Genomic DNA, 18,764 nt, shown 5'->3' on the forward strand with positions numbered 1-18,764 from the left:
AGCCAATGCCCACCGCAGACCCAAGAGAAATGACTATCATTCATTTCCGAAATAAGCATGTCCGGCATGAGAGGCTGCACCATACGACAGGAGAAGTAAGGGATGCTGGGTTTGAGTTCAGATCCTGGCCTCGCCTTCTACCAGCTGGACCAGCAACATCAGCACCAGCTGGGAGCCCCACCCCAGACCTACTGAGTCAGCATCTGCATTGTCACACGGTCCCCAGGGGATTTGCTGCACGTCAGTCACTCTGAACCTGTGTTCCTTCAACTGTAAAATGGGGGCGGGGGGTGATGATTATAATGTAACCTACCTCACAGGGCAGATACGAAATCAAATGAATTGATAGATGGAACGTGCCTTAACCCACGCCTTACACATGGTAGGCCTTCGGTCAATGTTAAGCGATCACTACTTTCACCTGAGTCTCAGTTTCCTTTGTTGGAAAAGGGAATTGCAATAGCCTCGACCACACGGTGTTGTGAAAAGCAAAATCAGATTAAATGAGGTAATAATAATAACAGCAGCATTGCTACGTGCCAGTCATTGTTCTGTGAGCACTACGTATATTAAAACCTCACACCAACCCAATGAGCAGGGTTCCGCTGTTATCTCCATTTTGCAGATGAGGAAGCTGAGGCCCAGGGCAGGAAAGCGGCTGGCCTGAGGTGTGGGTGAAGAGCTGCACTGGCTGTAAAGCTCCACATTAAGGGGATTTAGTGTTCTTGGGTGGCTGAGGAGGAGACGGGCTTTCTGTGTCACTCTCCAGAAAGACACACTCCATAGCTCTGTCGGGCCCTGGAGTTCATTGCTGTGGCTTTCCCGTGACAGCCTCGCTCAGGCTGTCAGGAAGTGAAGGTACGGAGTGAAATGGTGAGCAAAAGTGAGTGGGGTCAGCTTGTATCGTCAGATCTAAGGTTACACCTCCTCTCGAGAGAGATGGGAAATAACGGATCCCAAGCCATCTGGGGAAGCTCTTCACTGAGGTACCTCCAAGAAGCAGCCTCTCAGGGGACGCGAACACACAACCACCCAGCTCATTCGACCCTGGCAGCCCCGCATGGCTACTCTGGCCACGGTGACTCAGGCAACCTGGCCATGGCCACCATCAGCATTTGGAGAGTCTCCCCCAGGGACAGCTGTCTGCAGGCTGCCTATATACAAGGTAAGGCCAGCTGAAGCAAGGATGAAAAAAGTGGCCTCCCCTTGTGAGTGTGAGGATGCTCTGTTGGATTTAGGGCAAATCTGGGTGGGTGTAGTAGAGAATTTATCAGGTGCCCGGTCTTTGGAGTCAAATAACCTTAGGTTTGTAAGCCAACCCCATTGCTTATTAGCTGCAGGAGCTTCCTCATCTGTAAAATGGGGGTAATCAGATCCACCCCAGTGGAGACATTCTGAGAACCAAATGAAATAAGGTGTGTGGAAGGTCTGCCACAGGGTTCTGGCTTCTAGCAGGGGCTCCAAAAAGGTTACTTTCCTTGTCTAGCCTCCATGCCCTGCCCTGCTCCTGTGCTTGCTGCTCCTTCCCCTTGGAAGCCCATCATCACATCCCTTTCTATCAAACTCCTAGCCATCCTTCAAAACCCAGTTCAATTGCCACTGCCTCGGCAAAAGCTTTCTGATCTGCCCATAGTTCAGACCCACCACTTCCTCCTCAGCACTTCCACGACAGATTACAAAGGGACTATGAGGCACACAGCAGAGTCACCTGGGCCTAAGAGATGAGGATCAGGGAAGGCTTCCTGGAAGAAGAGGCCTTCAAGCTGAAACTCTAAGGAGGGGTAGGAAAAGAGCACTAGGAAGAGCATTCCAGGCAGAGGCAACTGTGTGTGCAAAGGCCAAAAAGTCTAGTGGATTTGAGGAGTTGTGTCCTAGGCAAGGGAGCTTCTCTGACTGCCCCCCACCCCCTGCCCCCTATAGCTCAAATAACACCTGTCATTCCCCATACTCATCCCGCATGGATTTTCATCACCTCCAGAGAATTACACTACGTATTTGTTTATTGCTTGTGTCCCCAACCGGAATTCTAAGTCCATTAGGACAGGTACCTTACCCTCCTCATTCACCTCTGTATCCTTCTCATGGCTCATTATTTCTGCTGGTTTAACAACAGCTAGATTCTGAGCTCCAAGAAGACAAGGACCTGGCCATCTGGTTCACTATTAAATTCCCAGCATCCAGCACCATGCCAGGTACACCGTAGGAACTTAGTAAATATTTGTGGTCAAATAAATAGTGCTCATGGGAGGTATTCAATTTGCTGAATGGATAAGTGCAGGAATGGAAGAGTGAATGCAGGCATTCGTGGATATGTATGTACACACGCACGTACACATAAGTGGACAAATGAACAAACAGATGAATGGATTCATTAATGCATGAATGCAGCATCCTCACATTCATATAATCAAAGCCCAGAGGCCCGTACCCTGAGCTGCCCTTCTTGGTCTCGTTAAGCCTCGGGGTTTCCATCTTGACTTAGCCCTGGCCATTCAAAGCTGCTCTTCTTATCCACAGCAGCAGGCATTTCCATTGTCATCAGGGGCAACGGGCCATTTCCCCTGTGTCCCTCTACTCTGAGCCCTGGGAGCTCACCAAATTCCCAGCCCTCTTTGTGGAGGTCTGCTGACCCTGGTGCCTGGCCCTCTTCTCATTGTCAGGCACTTTTACAGGAGCTGTCTATGGGAATTGTCAGCATTCCATTCTCCCAGAGAGTGGGATGTGAATCTGGCCCATTTTTATTAATTGCAAATTAATGCTGTGCTGGGTGTCTATTTTAGTAGACATGCTTCTCCGCAAAGTACGGAATGCAACCCAAAGAAGCACATTGCTCTCATTCTTTCTGCCGACCGACTGTGTGAATATTTTTAGAGGCCACACCCTCGCGCAGTGGCCAGAAAAATAATTCCCAGTGCCAGATGCGCTCTTTGCAAATCAACATCAGGCAGGGAAGGGGAGAGGAACAAGAGCCATGGCTCACACCAAAACTGCAGCGACAAGTTTCGACCAGTAGCATTTTTATACGTCTTCTGGGCAAAAGCCCTCCACCCTCGAGATATGCAACATGGACCCACATTTTGAGAAGCACCTCACTGCTCATACTCTGCTGGTTGGTAACAGGCCTTCAGGGTCAGTGGTCCCCCGGTGCAGACACTGATGACATGGACTCTCTTGAGCATGGAGGCCAGCTTGTGGCCATGTGTCTGCCTGCCTTTGCTACGAGTGCCCTTTCTAAGTATGTTTCCAGCAAAATGCTGAGTCAGGAAGAGTTGAGCATATGCAGCCGGAAGACAGATCAACAGCAGCTGAAACACATTTTCAAAAACTTTGGAAGTGGGTGTAAGACGATATAAAGAGAATCTGCCTGGAAGTCAAACATGTGAGTTCTAATCCTGGCTGTCACCCCTTCACTCCAGAATCGAATAGCTTAGAGTACCGACTTACGGCGTGTGACAAGCATTGTGCCGCATTCCAAGGAAACAAAGACACAATGACATACTGATTCATTGTGTACGACCTTGGGCAGGCACATCACTTAGACTTTCTGGGCCATAATCATGAAAACAAGGGGTTGGAAAATGACCCTCAAGGTTCTTTCAAGCTCTAGGATTCTCAGATCCTCGTAGGATTCCTTGAACAAGCAGAAGGAAGGAACAGCGTCAGAGAAAGGGGAGGTTTGTGTGTGTGTGTGTGTGTGTGTGTGTGTGTGTGTGTGTGTGTGTGTATGTGTGTGTGTGTGTGTGTTTTACCTTGGTAAACGCCAGGAGTAGACATTCTTAAGGATTCAGAATCCTAAGGAAAAAACCTTACTTTTTATAATGTTCTATGTATCTGTTATTTCCCTACCTAATGGTTAGGGACCCCGGGATGAAGGACTTGGTCCTGGGAGCTGGGAGGCCCCCATCATTGCCCTTTTGCTTTATGCAAATGAGCCGTTCTCCCAGGCTCCTGCCCATTGTTCCCCGCACAATTGCTTTCAGAATGGTGACCATTCTTCTCTTCCATCGGGGAATTCTATGACTCTGTAGGAAGCTATGTGCCTTATCACTTCTGGGACTACATCATGGGACCATGAGGTCAAGCTGTACCACAGAACCCGATCCCCAAGTGAGAGGCTCACATTCCAGGCCTTGTAAAGACCACATTTCGTCTTGAGAGCTCAGGGGCAGGTGGCAGGAAGACTCTGCAGAGAAAGTTACCAGGGTGGATGATACAAACCCTTAGAATGTGCCCCTCAGACCAGAACCCAATTCTCTAGCCGTGGCCTGACCACCGCGCCCCAGCGCCTTCAGAGAGCTCACTTCCTGTTCAACGCCCTCCCCAATGGCCAGCCTTGTCAGCTGGGGCCTTGGATATTAATAGGTGAGTGCTAAGTGCATTGACCACATATTGTCTAAAATCCTCACGTTTGTCACTGACTGTCCAGGGCTGGCATCCTTACTAGACAGATGTGGAAACTGAGGCTTAGATATGTGAATAATTAATCTAAAACACTGCCGTTCGTAAGGGGCAGGGCTGCACCTCAAACCCAGGCCACGCAACTCCAAAGCCACTGCTCTTAACCTTGACTCACTGCACTGTGCTTAGACAAAGCCAGAGGCAGAGCATCTTGTTCAGTCCTCAAAACAAGCCCGTCGGCATTACCCTCTCCCCATTTTATGGCTGAGGAAACAGGGTTTTAAGTGGCTCTCCCGATGTCAAACAGCTAGTAAACCACACAGGATGGAATTTTCTAACTCTGCAGCCACTGCTCCTTCTGGAATAATCCAACCACTTTGCCAGAAACGGAGAGACCCTGAGATTTCACTTCCTGTTCCTAGAAAGACTAATTGGACCGACTGTTTCCTCCTTATTCTGTGGGCTACGGAGAAATATGTGATCACGGTCAACCTCTCACAAAAAAACAAGAGGTCACCCGCATGTGGCTTCCAGGGGCCTCTCAAAGGACGATGGTGACTAATGGTTGCCACCGTGATCTGCAACCAGAATGCAAACACCAAAGCAACTCCAACCGTCCCAGCAAGGAAACACCTCCCTGTGATGCACTCCCTCAACGGAAAGCAACAACAACAAAAAAAGGGGATGATGCAAGGTCACTCCCATGCTTGGTCCAGGGACCAGGGATGAGGCACTAACGTCACCGGCGGCCAATGAGAGGGACCCCTGGTGCTGGGAGTACTAAGGCCATTTCATAATGAAACCCATGCGGCAAGCTCCAGTTTATTTTGAAACCGTATTTGCTTACTTTGCAGCCATGATCAAAAGGCCATTCGGAGTGCTCTGCAGGGGGCACTTGAACCCTGTCGGCCAGGAGAGCTTTCTCTAGCTCCGTCAGCAGCCCGCATTAATACTCCCCGTGAGAGTCAACCCCATCACTTGCTGGCATGTTCTTTCCCAAAAGCCACCACCGCCACCATTTCAGTCGGCTTCCCAGTTCCACAGCTGACGGGGGGCGGGTGAGGAGACAGGGGGTGGAAGTGACAGAGAAGTGGCAGGGACAGATAATAAATTGCGGGCCTGCGGGCAAATTCCAGCAGGATGGTTCAAACTTGGGATCAGTGGGTCAGAGAGACAGGGGCTCAAACCCCAACTCCACTACCTACCACTGTGTTATCTCAGGAAAGTTACTTAACGTCTCTGTGCCTCAGTTTCCCTATCTGTGAAATGATGTAAATAACAATATCTATCTCATGATTGCTGTGAAGATTGAATTTAAGTGATATCGGGCAAAGATGCTATGAAACACAAACGCACTAGGTTATTGTTGTTAAGTATTTTGATGGTGCTAATTACAGACTATGAGCTTCCCGAGGACAGGGACTGTATTCTAGTCAACTTTTAGGACAATGTCTGGCATGTAGTTGGAGATCGATAAATGCTTGTTGAGAGAATTCAACCACTGGAACTGAACTGAGGGCTCAAACACAGTGATTCTCCCCACCCGCCTGCTGGGAAGGAAGTGGCCGCCTTATTCGTAGGCTGCAGCTTGGAGCAGAGTGTAAGCCTTCAACCAGCTGTAATCCCCAGGTCTGGCATATCAATCAATGAGGCAAGAGCTTTACCTTAATATTACAGTTGTCATCGAGCAGTATATTTTCCAGCTTCAAGTCCCGGTGGACCACACCATTCTGAAATGAGAAGACAGGCAGGGAATTGAATGGGAGCAGTTGGGATGAGAGAGAAAGTGGGAGAGGGGGAGGAAGGAGGAGAGTGAGCAAAGGGAAATCTTTGACAGATTAAAGAAATGCGTCAGCGCCGGTGGTCTTCACCCTCATCCTTCAGGGCCTCTCTCACTGTCATGAAGCTCCCTGCCAGCGACCAGCACAGCACCAGCGACAGGAGAGCATTAGTCACTTGCTGTGTGGTTAAGGGAAAAATGACAGGAATCCATTCTCCCCCAGAGCCTGTAAAACAGCGGGGGGGATTCTTTGTCGGAATGTAATTCCACTGTGTGAAAGCCGTATAGTCCCAGGCAGTGGCAAACATTGTCTGTCTGTGATGCGATTCCCAGGGAAGCAGCAGATTTCTCTGCTGGGGACTCAGAATGTGGGGCCCACAGACCTTGCTTGTCTTGTCTGTCTACCTGTCTCCCCAGTGCCTGGCTCAATCCGTTCTGACCCAGGAAACCATGCAGATCTGTCCTGAGGATAACAGAAGCATTCCCAAGGGTTATTTCCTAAGCAGCTGGAGGCAAGGTTCCTCTCTGCTGGGCAAGACTCAGTGTGGAGTGAACGGTGAAGGTGGGAGAGGCCACTGAGACCAAAGCAAGCTGCCGCCATACGGTGGGACCTTTCCATTCAAGCAAATGCTGGCAAAGCTGGCAGGGGAGCCCAGTGACAAGCAGGCAGACAGCCAGCTGAATGGTGAAAAGAAGCCCTTAACCACCAGGCTGCTGGTCTATACAGCAGTAACAACTGTCCTGCTCAATGCTTTTCAAAACCCAGTGATCTTTTAAGGGGATGGGTGAGCAGGGGAAGAGGCACTGAAAGAACCAGCTATTGGGGCTGGGAGGACGTTTTTTTTTTTTTTTTTTTTTTCTTTTTTCTTTTGGGAGGACGTTTTTAACATCATTCAGCATAAAGGACCTTGGCAAGTGAAGCTGCCCTTTCAAGAAAACCAACTGGCTAGGAATTCTTTGTCTTTCATTCAGGATTTCTTTAGTTCAGAATCTGCATGTTCACAGCTAGTACTTTATTGCTTATTTTCCTTTCTATTTCACAGTTCCTAGTATCTCTAAAGACACTGAGACTGGAGAGGTGAAAACATGTATTTCTACCACTCTTTCTAACCCAAACCTTCAGGGATTCAGAAATGCACAAACCAGGGCTCCTGGAGGAAAGATACGGAATGCAAGGTAGCTGATTTTGTTTAATTTTAAATATTGGGAGTAGTTTGGTTTACACTGTTGCATTCCCAGTTTTCATAAGATGGAATGAGCATACTAAAGCCCCATTCATACAAAAGCCAAGTTTCACACCCTTCAAATAATGAAAACAGGATCTGTGGTGCTTTATGATGACTCCTGATGATAAAATACAAAACACTGTGCGATCTGAATCATCAGTGCCTTTTGAGTCAGCAGAGAGAAGTTAAATAATGTCCACATGGGTTAAGGGTTTTAGATTGTAAGTAAGTAGAAGATGATCATTCCAGAGTCGTTCTCAGTTAACCAGCGTATTTGACAAACCAGAAGGCCCCGTGCTGCAAGCATTCAAATGAAGAAGCTGACTCTATTTTGGACGGCATGTTGGATTCAAGTCACTACTGTCCTCAAAGTGAAGGACTGTTCCAGGTGTGCAAAGTATGAATGGGATGGAAATCAGGACTAAAATGATAAATAATCATTTGTTGAAGTATGGCTTGGAACTATCTGTGTACTTCATTCCCTTCTCCAGAGACCAAGGGTAGCTAAACTGGCTGGATTAAGAGCACATCCCATTAGTTGTGTTGCAATAAAATTGTACATGTGTGTATGTAACCTCTGTGTATATAACCTATGCAAGGAAAAGAAACCAGGGCATAGAAAGGTTCAGAACCTATGGCCCGCTAATTGCACTTCTGGAATTTCTCTTAAGTAAATTATTCAAATGAGAGAAAAAAGGTTAATGTACAAAGACGTCAATCGCTATTTCTAATAACCAGAAATTAGAACCAGCCTAAGTGTCCAACAATCAATCATTCCAGAGACTTTTCAGTAACATAGGAAAATGTTTAGATTAAAATCCTAAGTGAAAAAGCAGGACAGAAATGTAAGAATACATGCAATGTGCACCACATTGATTGCATATGGATTGCATCCTGGAAGGGAGAAAGGTCACTGGTGTAAAACTCACGAAATCCGAGTAAAATCTGGAGTTTTGTTAATAGCAATAAATGAATGTGGGTGTCTCCATTTTAGCAAGTGTCCTACAGTCCTGTAAGATGTTAGCATTAGGGTAAACTGAGTGAGAGGTGCATGGGAACTCTCTGTGCTATCTTGGAAACTCTGCTGTAAATCTAAAATGATTCAAAATTAAAAATTTGAATGAAAAATAGATGTGAGGAGCAGGGGGAATAAGATTGGAAAACAACAAACAAAAATGTCAATAGTGGGTTATCCCTGGATTCTGGGTGACGGTGATTTTCTTCTTTCTGGCTTATGAATTCTCCATACATACTACTATGAACAGATGTCCCCTTCATAATATGAACAGAATCACGTGATGCCATGAAAGCTGTCTGTGAGCAAAGCTGTGGTAGGGCCGGCCGTACCTTGTGACAATGGTGCACGGCGGAGACGATCTGCCGGAAGAAGTGTCTGGTCTCCCTCTCACTAAGGCGCCGCCGCTCGCTGATGTAGTCATACAGCTCCCCTTTGCTGGCGTACTCCATGATGATCACAATCTTATCTTTGTTCTCGAACACTGCGGGAGGAACGGCGATACACAAACACCCTGTTTAACTGACAAGCTCGCTAATAACTACAGACCGTGCGAGAGGGGACAACAGAGATGTCGCTGGACAAACAAATCAGTCCACAGCGTCACGAGGAGATGGGCAAGTTTCCCAGCCAGGTGGGCAATGACACCATCGCTGCTGTTACTGGACTTGCGTCTGTAATATCACGGGGAATGTGCCTCTCTCTTCTGAGGACCCCACTACTCCCTTTACCAGGTTCATTTCCCACAAGAGCCTCCCACCAGAACTGCCTCCCTGTAGATGGGGAACAACAAACACGACTACCATTTATTAACCATTTGATATGGACCAGCTACCCAGACCCCAAAACGGGTGGCGAAACTTGTCGTCTCTTTGCTCAAAACCTTCCAGACTTTCCATTTCACTCAAAATAAAACCCGAAGTTCCAAATGTGGCCACCAGGTCCTACATGTCCTACGGACCCCTTTTAGCCCTGTTACATATCTAGTCTGTGCATTTATTCTGTCTACCTCACTAGCATCTAAATGAGGGTTGGTTTATTTCATTCACTGACGTATCCCCAGCACTCAATGCCTTTTGGCAAAGGGGCTCAATTCATATTTATTCAATGAGGGAATTCAAAACTTCACAAATGCATTCTGGACCATTCTACTAAATAACTACATGGCACTCAATGCTTCTCTCTCCCCCAACCTGATATTCTCTAGCAGTAATGCTCAAACTCTGCTTGACTGAGTCCTAGGAGTTCCAGGCAGATGCCCCTGGGGGTAGGTCAGGGGAGATCATGAAGGACAGGCTCTAGGTCCTCAGCTCCACCCCAGCCAAAGCCACTCCACTGCTATCTGCTTTATAGTTGGGGCTTTACCAAAAGACATCCTTTGAGCAAAGACAAAATAATAATTGTGTTGAAATCCATCCTTCCAAGGGATGTGGTATAAAAACGTTGGTAGGGTACCCAAGACCCTCCTTCCCTGAAGGACCCCTGCCTACCTCCCTCCATCTCGTCGGCTTCTTCCACTGCCTGTCAGGCCCCCTGTGCCCACTGATGCCAGACTGTTCACTGTTTCTCCCAATCACACACAAACACACTGCTGTTTCCCACCTCCATGCTCTGCCCTCTGCCTTTACTCCCACCTGTCTTACCTGCCAGGGACACTCCAACTCATCAGTCAAGGATGAACTCAAATCTGATGCCCATGTTGCCTCCCTTCTACTTCTCATAATGGATACTTGCAACACAGCACTTTCGAACTGTGTGGATATATTTGCTGATTTACATATTTATTTCCTCTGCCGGGACTGTGAGCCTGGACTTGGAGAGGTAAAAACTGTAGTTTTGGAATCAGACACTCCTAAGTAGATTCCTAGACCTCCCTCTTACTTGCTGTGTGACTCTGGGGAAATCGCGTACCCTCTCTGTGCCTCACACTTTAGTCAATGGTAAAATGTGAATAATATCAGTAAGTACTTCCTAGAATTGTTGGGAGGGTTTATTGATATCAGGTATGTGAAATGCTTACAACGAGGCTTGTACTTATGGCATACACTCAATAATGTTAGTTATTATTGTTGGTATCACTACTATGGGACCCCAGGGCCTAGCACTGAGCCAGACACACTCGATGAACTGGAACGTGCTCTCAGCCTGGGTCCCCTGTCCTCCCATACCTTGTCACTGGCTGCTAGAAGCTCAGGCTCCTCCAGTTCCTTTTTGGCTCCTTCAAGTCAAGCCAAACCTCTCTAATAAAACGAAGCGGGGGCTTCCCTGGTGGCGCAGTGGTTGAGAGTCCGCCTGCCGATGCAGGGGACACGGGTTCGTGCCCCGGTCCGGGAAGATCCCACATGCCGCGGAGCGGCAATGCCCGTGAGCCATGGCCGCTGAGCCTGCGCGTCCGGAGCCTGTGCTCCGCAACGGGAGAGGCCACGACAGTGAGAGGCCCGCGTACCGCAAAGAAAACAAAAACAAAATTGGCTGCTCCCGCATCTGCTGGCCTCGGTGTGCCCTGCAGCTTTGGCTCTTGCCAGGAATTTCAGCCTGTTGTGCGCTTTTCATTAACAATAAACTTTGGAAACTGGAAAAGCTGCCTCAAGATGCATGGCTCAGCCTCTAAAAATGATAAGAGTGACAGGTCCTGGAGAGGGCAGTGGGTTTTCTAATTTTAAAAACCAGTGGGGTCAGGGCAGAGGAGGAAGAGGGAAAGTACTTCGACAGGGAAATAAACAAGGAGCCTCACGCCCCCGAAGAGTCTGACGCATCCTTGAAGGAGGTCAAAGCCACTGGCCCCTTCGGTGACCCTCAGAAGGTGTGGGTCACCGGCTGCACGCAGACCAAAGGACTGTTTCAGTGACCAGATGTATCCCTTTCCAACCGGCTAACTTGGTATCAAGGAGATATAAACACAATTCAGTTCGACACAGTTCAATATGTCCAATGTTTTACTAAACAGCCTCCATCAGTAACTCCTTCTGGTCCTCCCTCTAAAATAGAGCCTGATCCTGTCCACCTGTCTCACGTCCCCGGCCACCCCCTTCTGAACGATCTCCCCTCTGTTCACTCCTGCCTCTTTGCTGACTGCATTTGGAGGGGGTGCTGGGGAACAGTTCCTAATGCATGTTTCATGGAACACTAGTCCCACAAGACATTCTGGAGGAAAAGAAGGGTTCCATGGTAAAACATAGGTAAAATATTTGGAAAATGCTAATACTTGATCACCCCCTGGAGAACCTAGTTTCTTTAACTCTGAGTTTTGCAGGGCGATTTGGCCACTGCAGTACTCCTACTGAACTAACTGGGAGCCAGTTTGGGAAACAATGGATGAACGAGGCGATAGCCTCACTGTTGCTGGTAGGGCTGGTGGGCAGCCGGGCGAGAGAACTGTCCACGGGGCCAGGCCTGGCTCTGAGATCCCACCCCTCAGTCCTCCAGCAGGAAGCAGCTGGAGTCAGGGTCAAGGCCCTGGTTGCAGCCCTACATTTCTAGACTTGGGGCATCAGTGATTCATCCAGGAGGCTATGTGGTATTATACATGAAGCTTCCTGAGCCCTTCCTAATAACAGCAGCATTTACTGAAGGCCTACTATGTGCAGGCACTGTACCCATGGCATTTTGCATGCATTATTTCATATGGCTTCGGTCCTATGAGTATCTCTGTTCTACAGATGAGAAAGCCCGGTACAGCAAGGTTAATAACTGCCACGGCCACAAAGCAAGCTCGAGGCCTGGGCCCACGGTCTGATGGCACACTCCACCCTCTTAGCCCCTATACTGCTATCCATATACATCAACCACTCTGAACCTCAGTCTCTTCATCAGTCAAATGAGGCTAACAACTTCCTCACACGGTAATGGGGGATTCAGTGAGCTCATGGGCCTAGCACCCTGAGCACGGTGCCCTGGCCACTGCTCAGTCAATGGGAGCTATTCTCATAATTACTTCATCTGCCTCTTAGGCAGCTCTGGCAAACAAAACCCTATGACTTTCCTCTCCCGGCCGGCATCACTCTTTAAAACATGCTGTGGCTCCGCAGAATCACAGGATTTTCGAGCAGGAAGAACCTTAGAGATCAGCTATTATTTTTCCAGAATAGCCCAGGATTTATAATGTATAACAGCAAGGCCTTGGGAATTCGTCCTGAAGAATGACCGGCTTCCGCACCCCTGGCCCACGACTCCTTGCCCGCGGTGAGGTCCCTATCCGCCAGGTGACAGGAACACTCACAGCCATTCTTCTGGCAAAAAGGGCTGCTTCCCTTGGGTACTTTTACAACTGGTTATTTATAAGCCCAGAAATCTTGTCTGTGTTTTTGTTATTAGTCACTAAGCAAAAGCTTATTTTCCACCAGTTGGGAAGGGTTTCCTTTCTGAAAAATGAAAGCCTGTGTCTTTTGGCCAGACAGTTCTACCCAGAAGCCCGGTGGCTCCAGAATGGTAGGGAAAACTATGGCCCTTGACATGCCAAGCCTCCCAGGAAAATTAAACCCCTGAATAGAAACTGAGCTCAACTTGAGTCAGCCCGCAGCGCAGGCGCCAGGTCCGTGTGGTGCAGACCCAGGTTTCTAGAAGAGCCACAAAAACTTTACAAAGCACCCATGACGTGCATGGCGCTGGGGATACTGGAAGAAATCTTTACCAGGGTGAGAAGCGGAGGAAAGGTCAGCCCGGCAGAAGGAGCAACATGAGTGAAGGGGGGAACAGGAGCGCCGTAAGCGGGACCCCCAGAGGGGACAGGTGCCAGGGACTAAGACAAGAGAAAGAAGCAACAGACTATGAATGAAACACAGAGGCCTTGAAGGCCCCCAAGGGGCTTGACAGACACGCAACCAAACATCGCCAAGAACAATAAACATATGGAACAAGGGACAGGGTGGCAGCCAGGATCCTGGACCCATGAAAGAGTGCAGGGCTCACATCACCCCAAGAGCCTCCCCAGTCAGTGATCTCTCCTCTCCTGGAAGGCTGATTCATAATCACCGTAGTTCACACTTACTGAGCAACTACTGCATGCCATGGATTGTCACATCCAATACTAACGATCCTATGAGACATTAATATCACCCCTACTTCCTAAATAGAGGACCAGCGCTCAGATCTAGAAACAATGTGGCCAGCGCCCCCCCGCACGTCCTCTTCGGTCACTAACCATCGCCCCTAGGATATGTATATAAGCCAATATCATAGATTCGTTTTGGACTTTGAGTTTTCTAAAAATGGAAGAATACAGCATATGCTTTCGCGTCTGGCTTCATTCATTCAATATTATATTTGTAAGAATAATCCATGCCATTCCATGTAGTCAGAGATCGTCCATCCTCGTTGCTGTAGAGTACTCCAATTTGTGTGTCATGCTAACTTATCCATTCTACTGGTGAGAGACATTTGGGTTGTTTCCAGGTGAGGGTCATTACGAATCATGCTGCTATGAACATTCTTGTGTGTGTCTTTTGATGCTCCTCTGTATGCATGTCTGTTGGGCAGATAACCAGTAAGGATCTGATCCCAAATGTGGCTGATTTGAAAGCTTATATTCTCGCCATGACTCCCCACCACTTTCCTCCATCATAGGTTTACTCTCCTTGCCTAATACTCAGTAAAGATTCTCCTTCATTAAGGAGAACCAACATCACTCCCTTTTCTGACAATGCTTGTTTATCAGCCTATCTGAAGCATTTACCTGAACATTTTGCTATGTGTTAAAGGAGATACAAATGTAGCATAAGATGGTCTTTGTTCTCAAGGAGTTGCTATCTAGTTGTATAAAACTAGTACTTATAAAATAAATCAAATGCTAACCTGTGGGATATAGACTTTAAGTCCCCAGATGAGCAGCGAGAACGATGGGTGAGGCAGCCTGAGTGGGCCTGAGGAGATTCCTAGAGAAAACAGGTGTGGAACTCTCCTTTTGCTTCTACTGTTCCGCAGAAGGGCCTTCTTCCCGGATACCCACTTGAATTATTCTTCTTGTTTTCTGTTTATTTTCCATTTCAAGGGAGAGTGGGAATTGGCTGCTATATAGTAACAGCTACTTCTCCCAATTAATTCTGAATTTCGTCAGATGTTCAGTTTGACAGTCCAGTTCTGCCTTCTGATTGTCTGGCTTTCACAACCACGCTAATTACCCAACTCCTAACCATTCCCTCCCTTGGGGTTAATAACACAACTTGTATAACTTGAGAAAATGCATACGATAAAAACAGTGGCCTGGCCTGGGAGAGACGCCGATGAGTGAGGAGATCTTGAGATTTCAACCATCCACTGGTCATTTAGAGCCAAATACGAGGCCATGTAGGAAGAAAATAGGCTTGGGGAGGGAGAGGGTGAGAATCAATTAACAGGACGTTCCATGAGAAGCAGGTTATAAAAAATGGAGGCTCTCTTTCTGCTTAACATGGAACCTCAAGAGAGGAAGACTCGTCTGTTGGTTTTAAGTGAAAGGCCAAGAGCCTAGGATGGACCAGTCTGAATTCTCTTCATGCCTTTGCCTTCCATCGACTCCATCTCCTAAATCACTTCCAGGGTGCTGCCATTCGCTCCATGGCAGGGCCTCCTCACATTAGCAGCATTTTTATTACTTTCCTAAGCCCTCAGATAGAAGCACCATTCCACTCCTCAGGGTGCTCTTTTATTAAAGTTCAGGAGGATCCTCCCAGAAAGTCATTCTCTTTTTCATTTCGGAAATGGAACGATCTTTCCTTGTCAAGAACTGTCTGCAGCCTAATTGGGTCATTTAGTCAATACAAGATTCATACTTTAAGAGTTCCCTCCCCAGAACTAAACTTCAGACACCTCATGGGCTTAGACCTTCATAAAATGGTCCTCTAATCCTTAAGTCTGAAAGCCCAGGGCAGTGAGAGTGAGAAAATCAACCTAGACTGGCAGCTCTCCCATCATCAGTGAGTTGGTCAGAGTTGACTCAATGTGTTTCCTGGTTTGGACAATGAAAGGCTCTTTAGTTCACTCATTGTCTTTTCTTAAACCAAAACTCTTTCTGGATGTCGGTTGGCATGCCCAGGGAGAACCAGAGTCAAGAAGGCCACCCATTGCCAGCAGTGGACTCCACAGAAGGCAGACGAAATGAAAGAAAGTATATAAGCTGCCCGAGGAAGAGCGGATGAAAAAGGCTGGCCAAGTACCATTTATTAGTGCTATCTGGGGAGACCAATAGCAAACCCTAGGAGGGCAGGGGACATGACCAGGATAGAGGGGCTGTGTGGGAGAAGGAATCAGGGCGCCATGTAGGACCAACCACTGGACTCCACCCTCCTCCACAGTGAACTTCTGGAAAAAAGCATGCTCCCCCAATTTGCACAGTGAAGGGACAGAAATCCCACCCTCTGTGAAAACAGCCTTAGTCTCCCTCTCCTGAGAATCCCCACAGGTGGCTTTGTTATATGGTTTCACCCCACCCTTATCACTTAGGGTGGAAAAGACAAACTTGTGGGCATCACACCTCTGGCTCTAGCCACTGCCTGACCCTGAGGTATGGCTCAGGACCATCTTGTCAACTCTAAATTCTAGTCTGCTTCGTTGGGCAACAGAGTGCAGAGCTTAAGAGCTTGACTCCCGAAGCCAGGCTACCTGGGTGCAAATCCAGGTCCTGCCATTGACCCATCTGAGTGACCCTGGCAAGTTACTTAACCCTTCTGTTGCCTCAGTTTCTTCATCTGTTAAAATGAAGCTTCTATCCTCCTTGTGAGGATTACCCCAGCACGCAGCAGTCAGCAGACATGTAAGTGTCAGCTGTTATTATCAGGCAGCAAATCTTAGTTTAAGAAAGAAGAACAAACAAAGACATGCCTGGCTCAAATCCAGGATTATTATGGATCTGCCTTGGCAGAATCCACACTTGCGATTGCATTTGTGCCCTTGAGGGATGGGAGAGGGGTAGGAGAACAGAGGAAAGAGTGAACTAACACAAAGACATCAAAGGACTCCGCAAGCCTGGTTCTCTTAACTGCGGTCCATTCTTCAGTCCCCAGTGGTGTTCCAAAGCACAGATGTCAATCTTGGAGCCGTACCTACCAGATGAACCCACTGTCAGAAGTCACTGGAGGGGGCGGAGCACAAATTCCCAAATCAAAAAACCCTCAAACTCTGCAAGTTAGAAGTTATAGTTCATCTAGTCCAATCCCCCTTCAATATCCAAATCTCCTCTGTAGGGTATGGTCACTGTAGAGACCCCCCCTTCTACACTCCATGAGCCTTCCTAATTTGCATCCTCGGCAAATTAACAGAGCCATCCCAGTTCATTTCAAAAGACCCTAAGTTACATGGCAATACAGTTCCTTTTTTTTTTTTTTTTTTCTTTAAAAATCAGCTTCAAGTACTAGTGGTGTTATTTGAGGCACTAGAAAATATTGAATTCCAGGAAACCCAAGAGGGCGAGGCAGAACAGCCAGGGAGTAGCATTCGTGTTGGGTTGTTTTATTTCTAATCTCCAGCCTCTAGAAAAATGACTTGGGTGTAATCAAATGAAAACAATGAAAATAATACACTTGAAGGTCAAATAGCTAACTTCATAGGAAACTCATTAGAAACGTGACTGGACAGATTCACAGCCCAAGAGCTTGTTTGTCTGATTATAAGTGAAGAAAACTCTCTGGAGCTGTGTGATTAACGGGTGGGTCCTTCATTTGGATGCAGTCTGAAGAGACTTCATGTGGAACTTGTGAATCTGACAGCAGAGGGAGTGTGTTAAAATGCTCAGCAATTCGCCATGGGTTCAGAAGAGTAAACACAAGCATAATACACCACTTTGCCAAGTTCAACAAACTGTTTCATGGGGCTCTGAGTCCCTGATGAGGGCAGCAACCAAATGGCTGAGGAAGGAAACCCAAGCCCAAAGGTATCGCCCACGGCTCACTGGTGACAGCTGCCAGACACATGTTCTGCTCTGGAATCCACTGATGACAAATGATCGGACCAAGACAAGTTTCTAGAGCAGGGCTCACTTCCTCCTGGTTGGAGGATCAAGCCCATCTTTCTCAGACTGGCCAAATAAATTGAAATCCCTAGGGGTGAGGCCCAGGCATCAGCATTTCTTCTTGCAGATGCCCCATGAGGTTCTAATGTGCATCCAGAGTTCAGAATCACTGAAATGGACAATCTGGCCTCAACCTTCTCTGCTACCAACTCCCAACAGAGGTTTCTATTCCAGCCAGAAAGGACCTCTCAGATCTCTAACTCACATCACATCAAGAATGATCAGTATGGTTTATTGAGCATGTATCTGGGACCAAGCTTAGCCATTTTATTCATTATCTTAATCCTCACAATCTTATCTATAAAGTAGCTAGCTATTGACCCCATTTTATAGCTAAGGGAACCAAGCCTCAGAGGGGGTAAGTCACTACCCCAAGGTCACACAGTAGCAATTGGCAAAGCAATTGATTAATTCAAATCTAAGCCCATTTGGACAATGCCTACATATTCACCCTGCTAGACCAGTACCTGGCATATAGGTGCTCAATACATCTTCGTAAAATGAATGAATGAATGAATGAATGATTAAGTAAGCAAATGAATAAGAACACGGGGTAGTATCAGTGACCCACAGACCTTGTTAGATCAAATCAGCTGTCCCTTGGCTTCGAAAGAGCCTAAATCAGGATTTGCCTGCTGCCTGAAAACTCTGGATTGAGCCAGAGAAGAAAAATGTTAACCGCTTCCACTGTAGGTATTTCCAAATCACTGACGCTCGCAATGAAGCCCTGCTTTAGTTTCTAACCTACTGAGCAGGGGTTTTTCTAATATGGTGCTTCTCAAACTTGAGTGCATCAGAGTCACCTGGAGAGCTGGTTATCACACAGAACGTCAGGTCCACTTGCAGGGTTTCTGATTCAGTGGGTCTGGGATGGGGGCCCAGGAGATGCTGATGCTTCTGGTCCTGGGTCACCCTCTGAGAATCGTGCTCAAGTGTATTATTCGGCAGTTTATCGGGATCCTGCCATCCTCAAGGGGTTCTCTTCCAGGGGCAGCAAAAGTTTCTCACTCCAGGACCTCTGCTGAGTTCTGTGGAAACAACTTGCACTGGTCTCATTGCCTCTGGCCACAAGTTGCAAGGGAGGAGAAGGCAGGAATGCCCGTCATCAGAGCCTGGATTTTTAAAGCAGTGATTTTCACCAAGAGACAAGAACTAGATCCCCTTCCAGAAAGATCTATCGGAATCTCATAAGGCACAGGTAGCTTAAAAAAGCATATTGTAATGTATACTTCTAAGAAGCTGGGAGGAGCTTTTAACTGATAGTAAATTCATCCAAAACGTCTCCACAGTAGGAGTTCGGAGAATTTAGTAGAATATGGACTCTTTTACATCTTCTCATGGACAGCAGGTTTAAGGCTCATGGAG

The 18,764-nt window shown here is 47.5% G+C and overlaps 1 protein-coding gene across 4 annotated transcripts in view; it reads right to left on the reverse strand.

Annotated features, from left to right (window-relative positions):
- NUAK1 (NUAK family kinase 1) overlaps positions 1-18,764 on the reverse strand; it is a 68,857-nt gene that overhangs the window by 14,627 nt on the left and 35,466 nt on the right. For all 4 annotated transcript variants that reach the window (XM_004269426.3, XM_033427567.2, XM_033427568.2 and 1 more), the window contains exons 3-4: positions 8,752-8,903; positions 6,063-6,128 (exon numbers count right to left, since the gene is read on the reverse strand). In XM_004269426.3, coding sequence (XP_004269474.1) covers positions 6,063-6,128; positions 8,752-8,903 — 218 coding nt within the window. The remainder of the gene's footprint in view (positions 1-6,062; positions 6,129-8,751; positions 8,904-18,764) is intronic.

Source organism: Orcinus orca, chromosome 11 (assembly GCF_937001465.1).
Source record: "Orcinus orca chromosome 11, mOrcOrc1.1, whole genome shotgun sequence".
NCBI classification, from domain to species: domain Eukaryota; kingdom Metazoa; phylum Chordata; class Mammalia; order Artiodactyla; family Delphinidae; genus Orcinus; species Orcinus orca.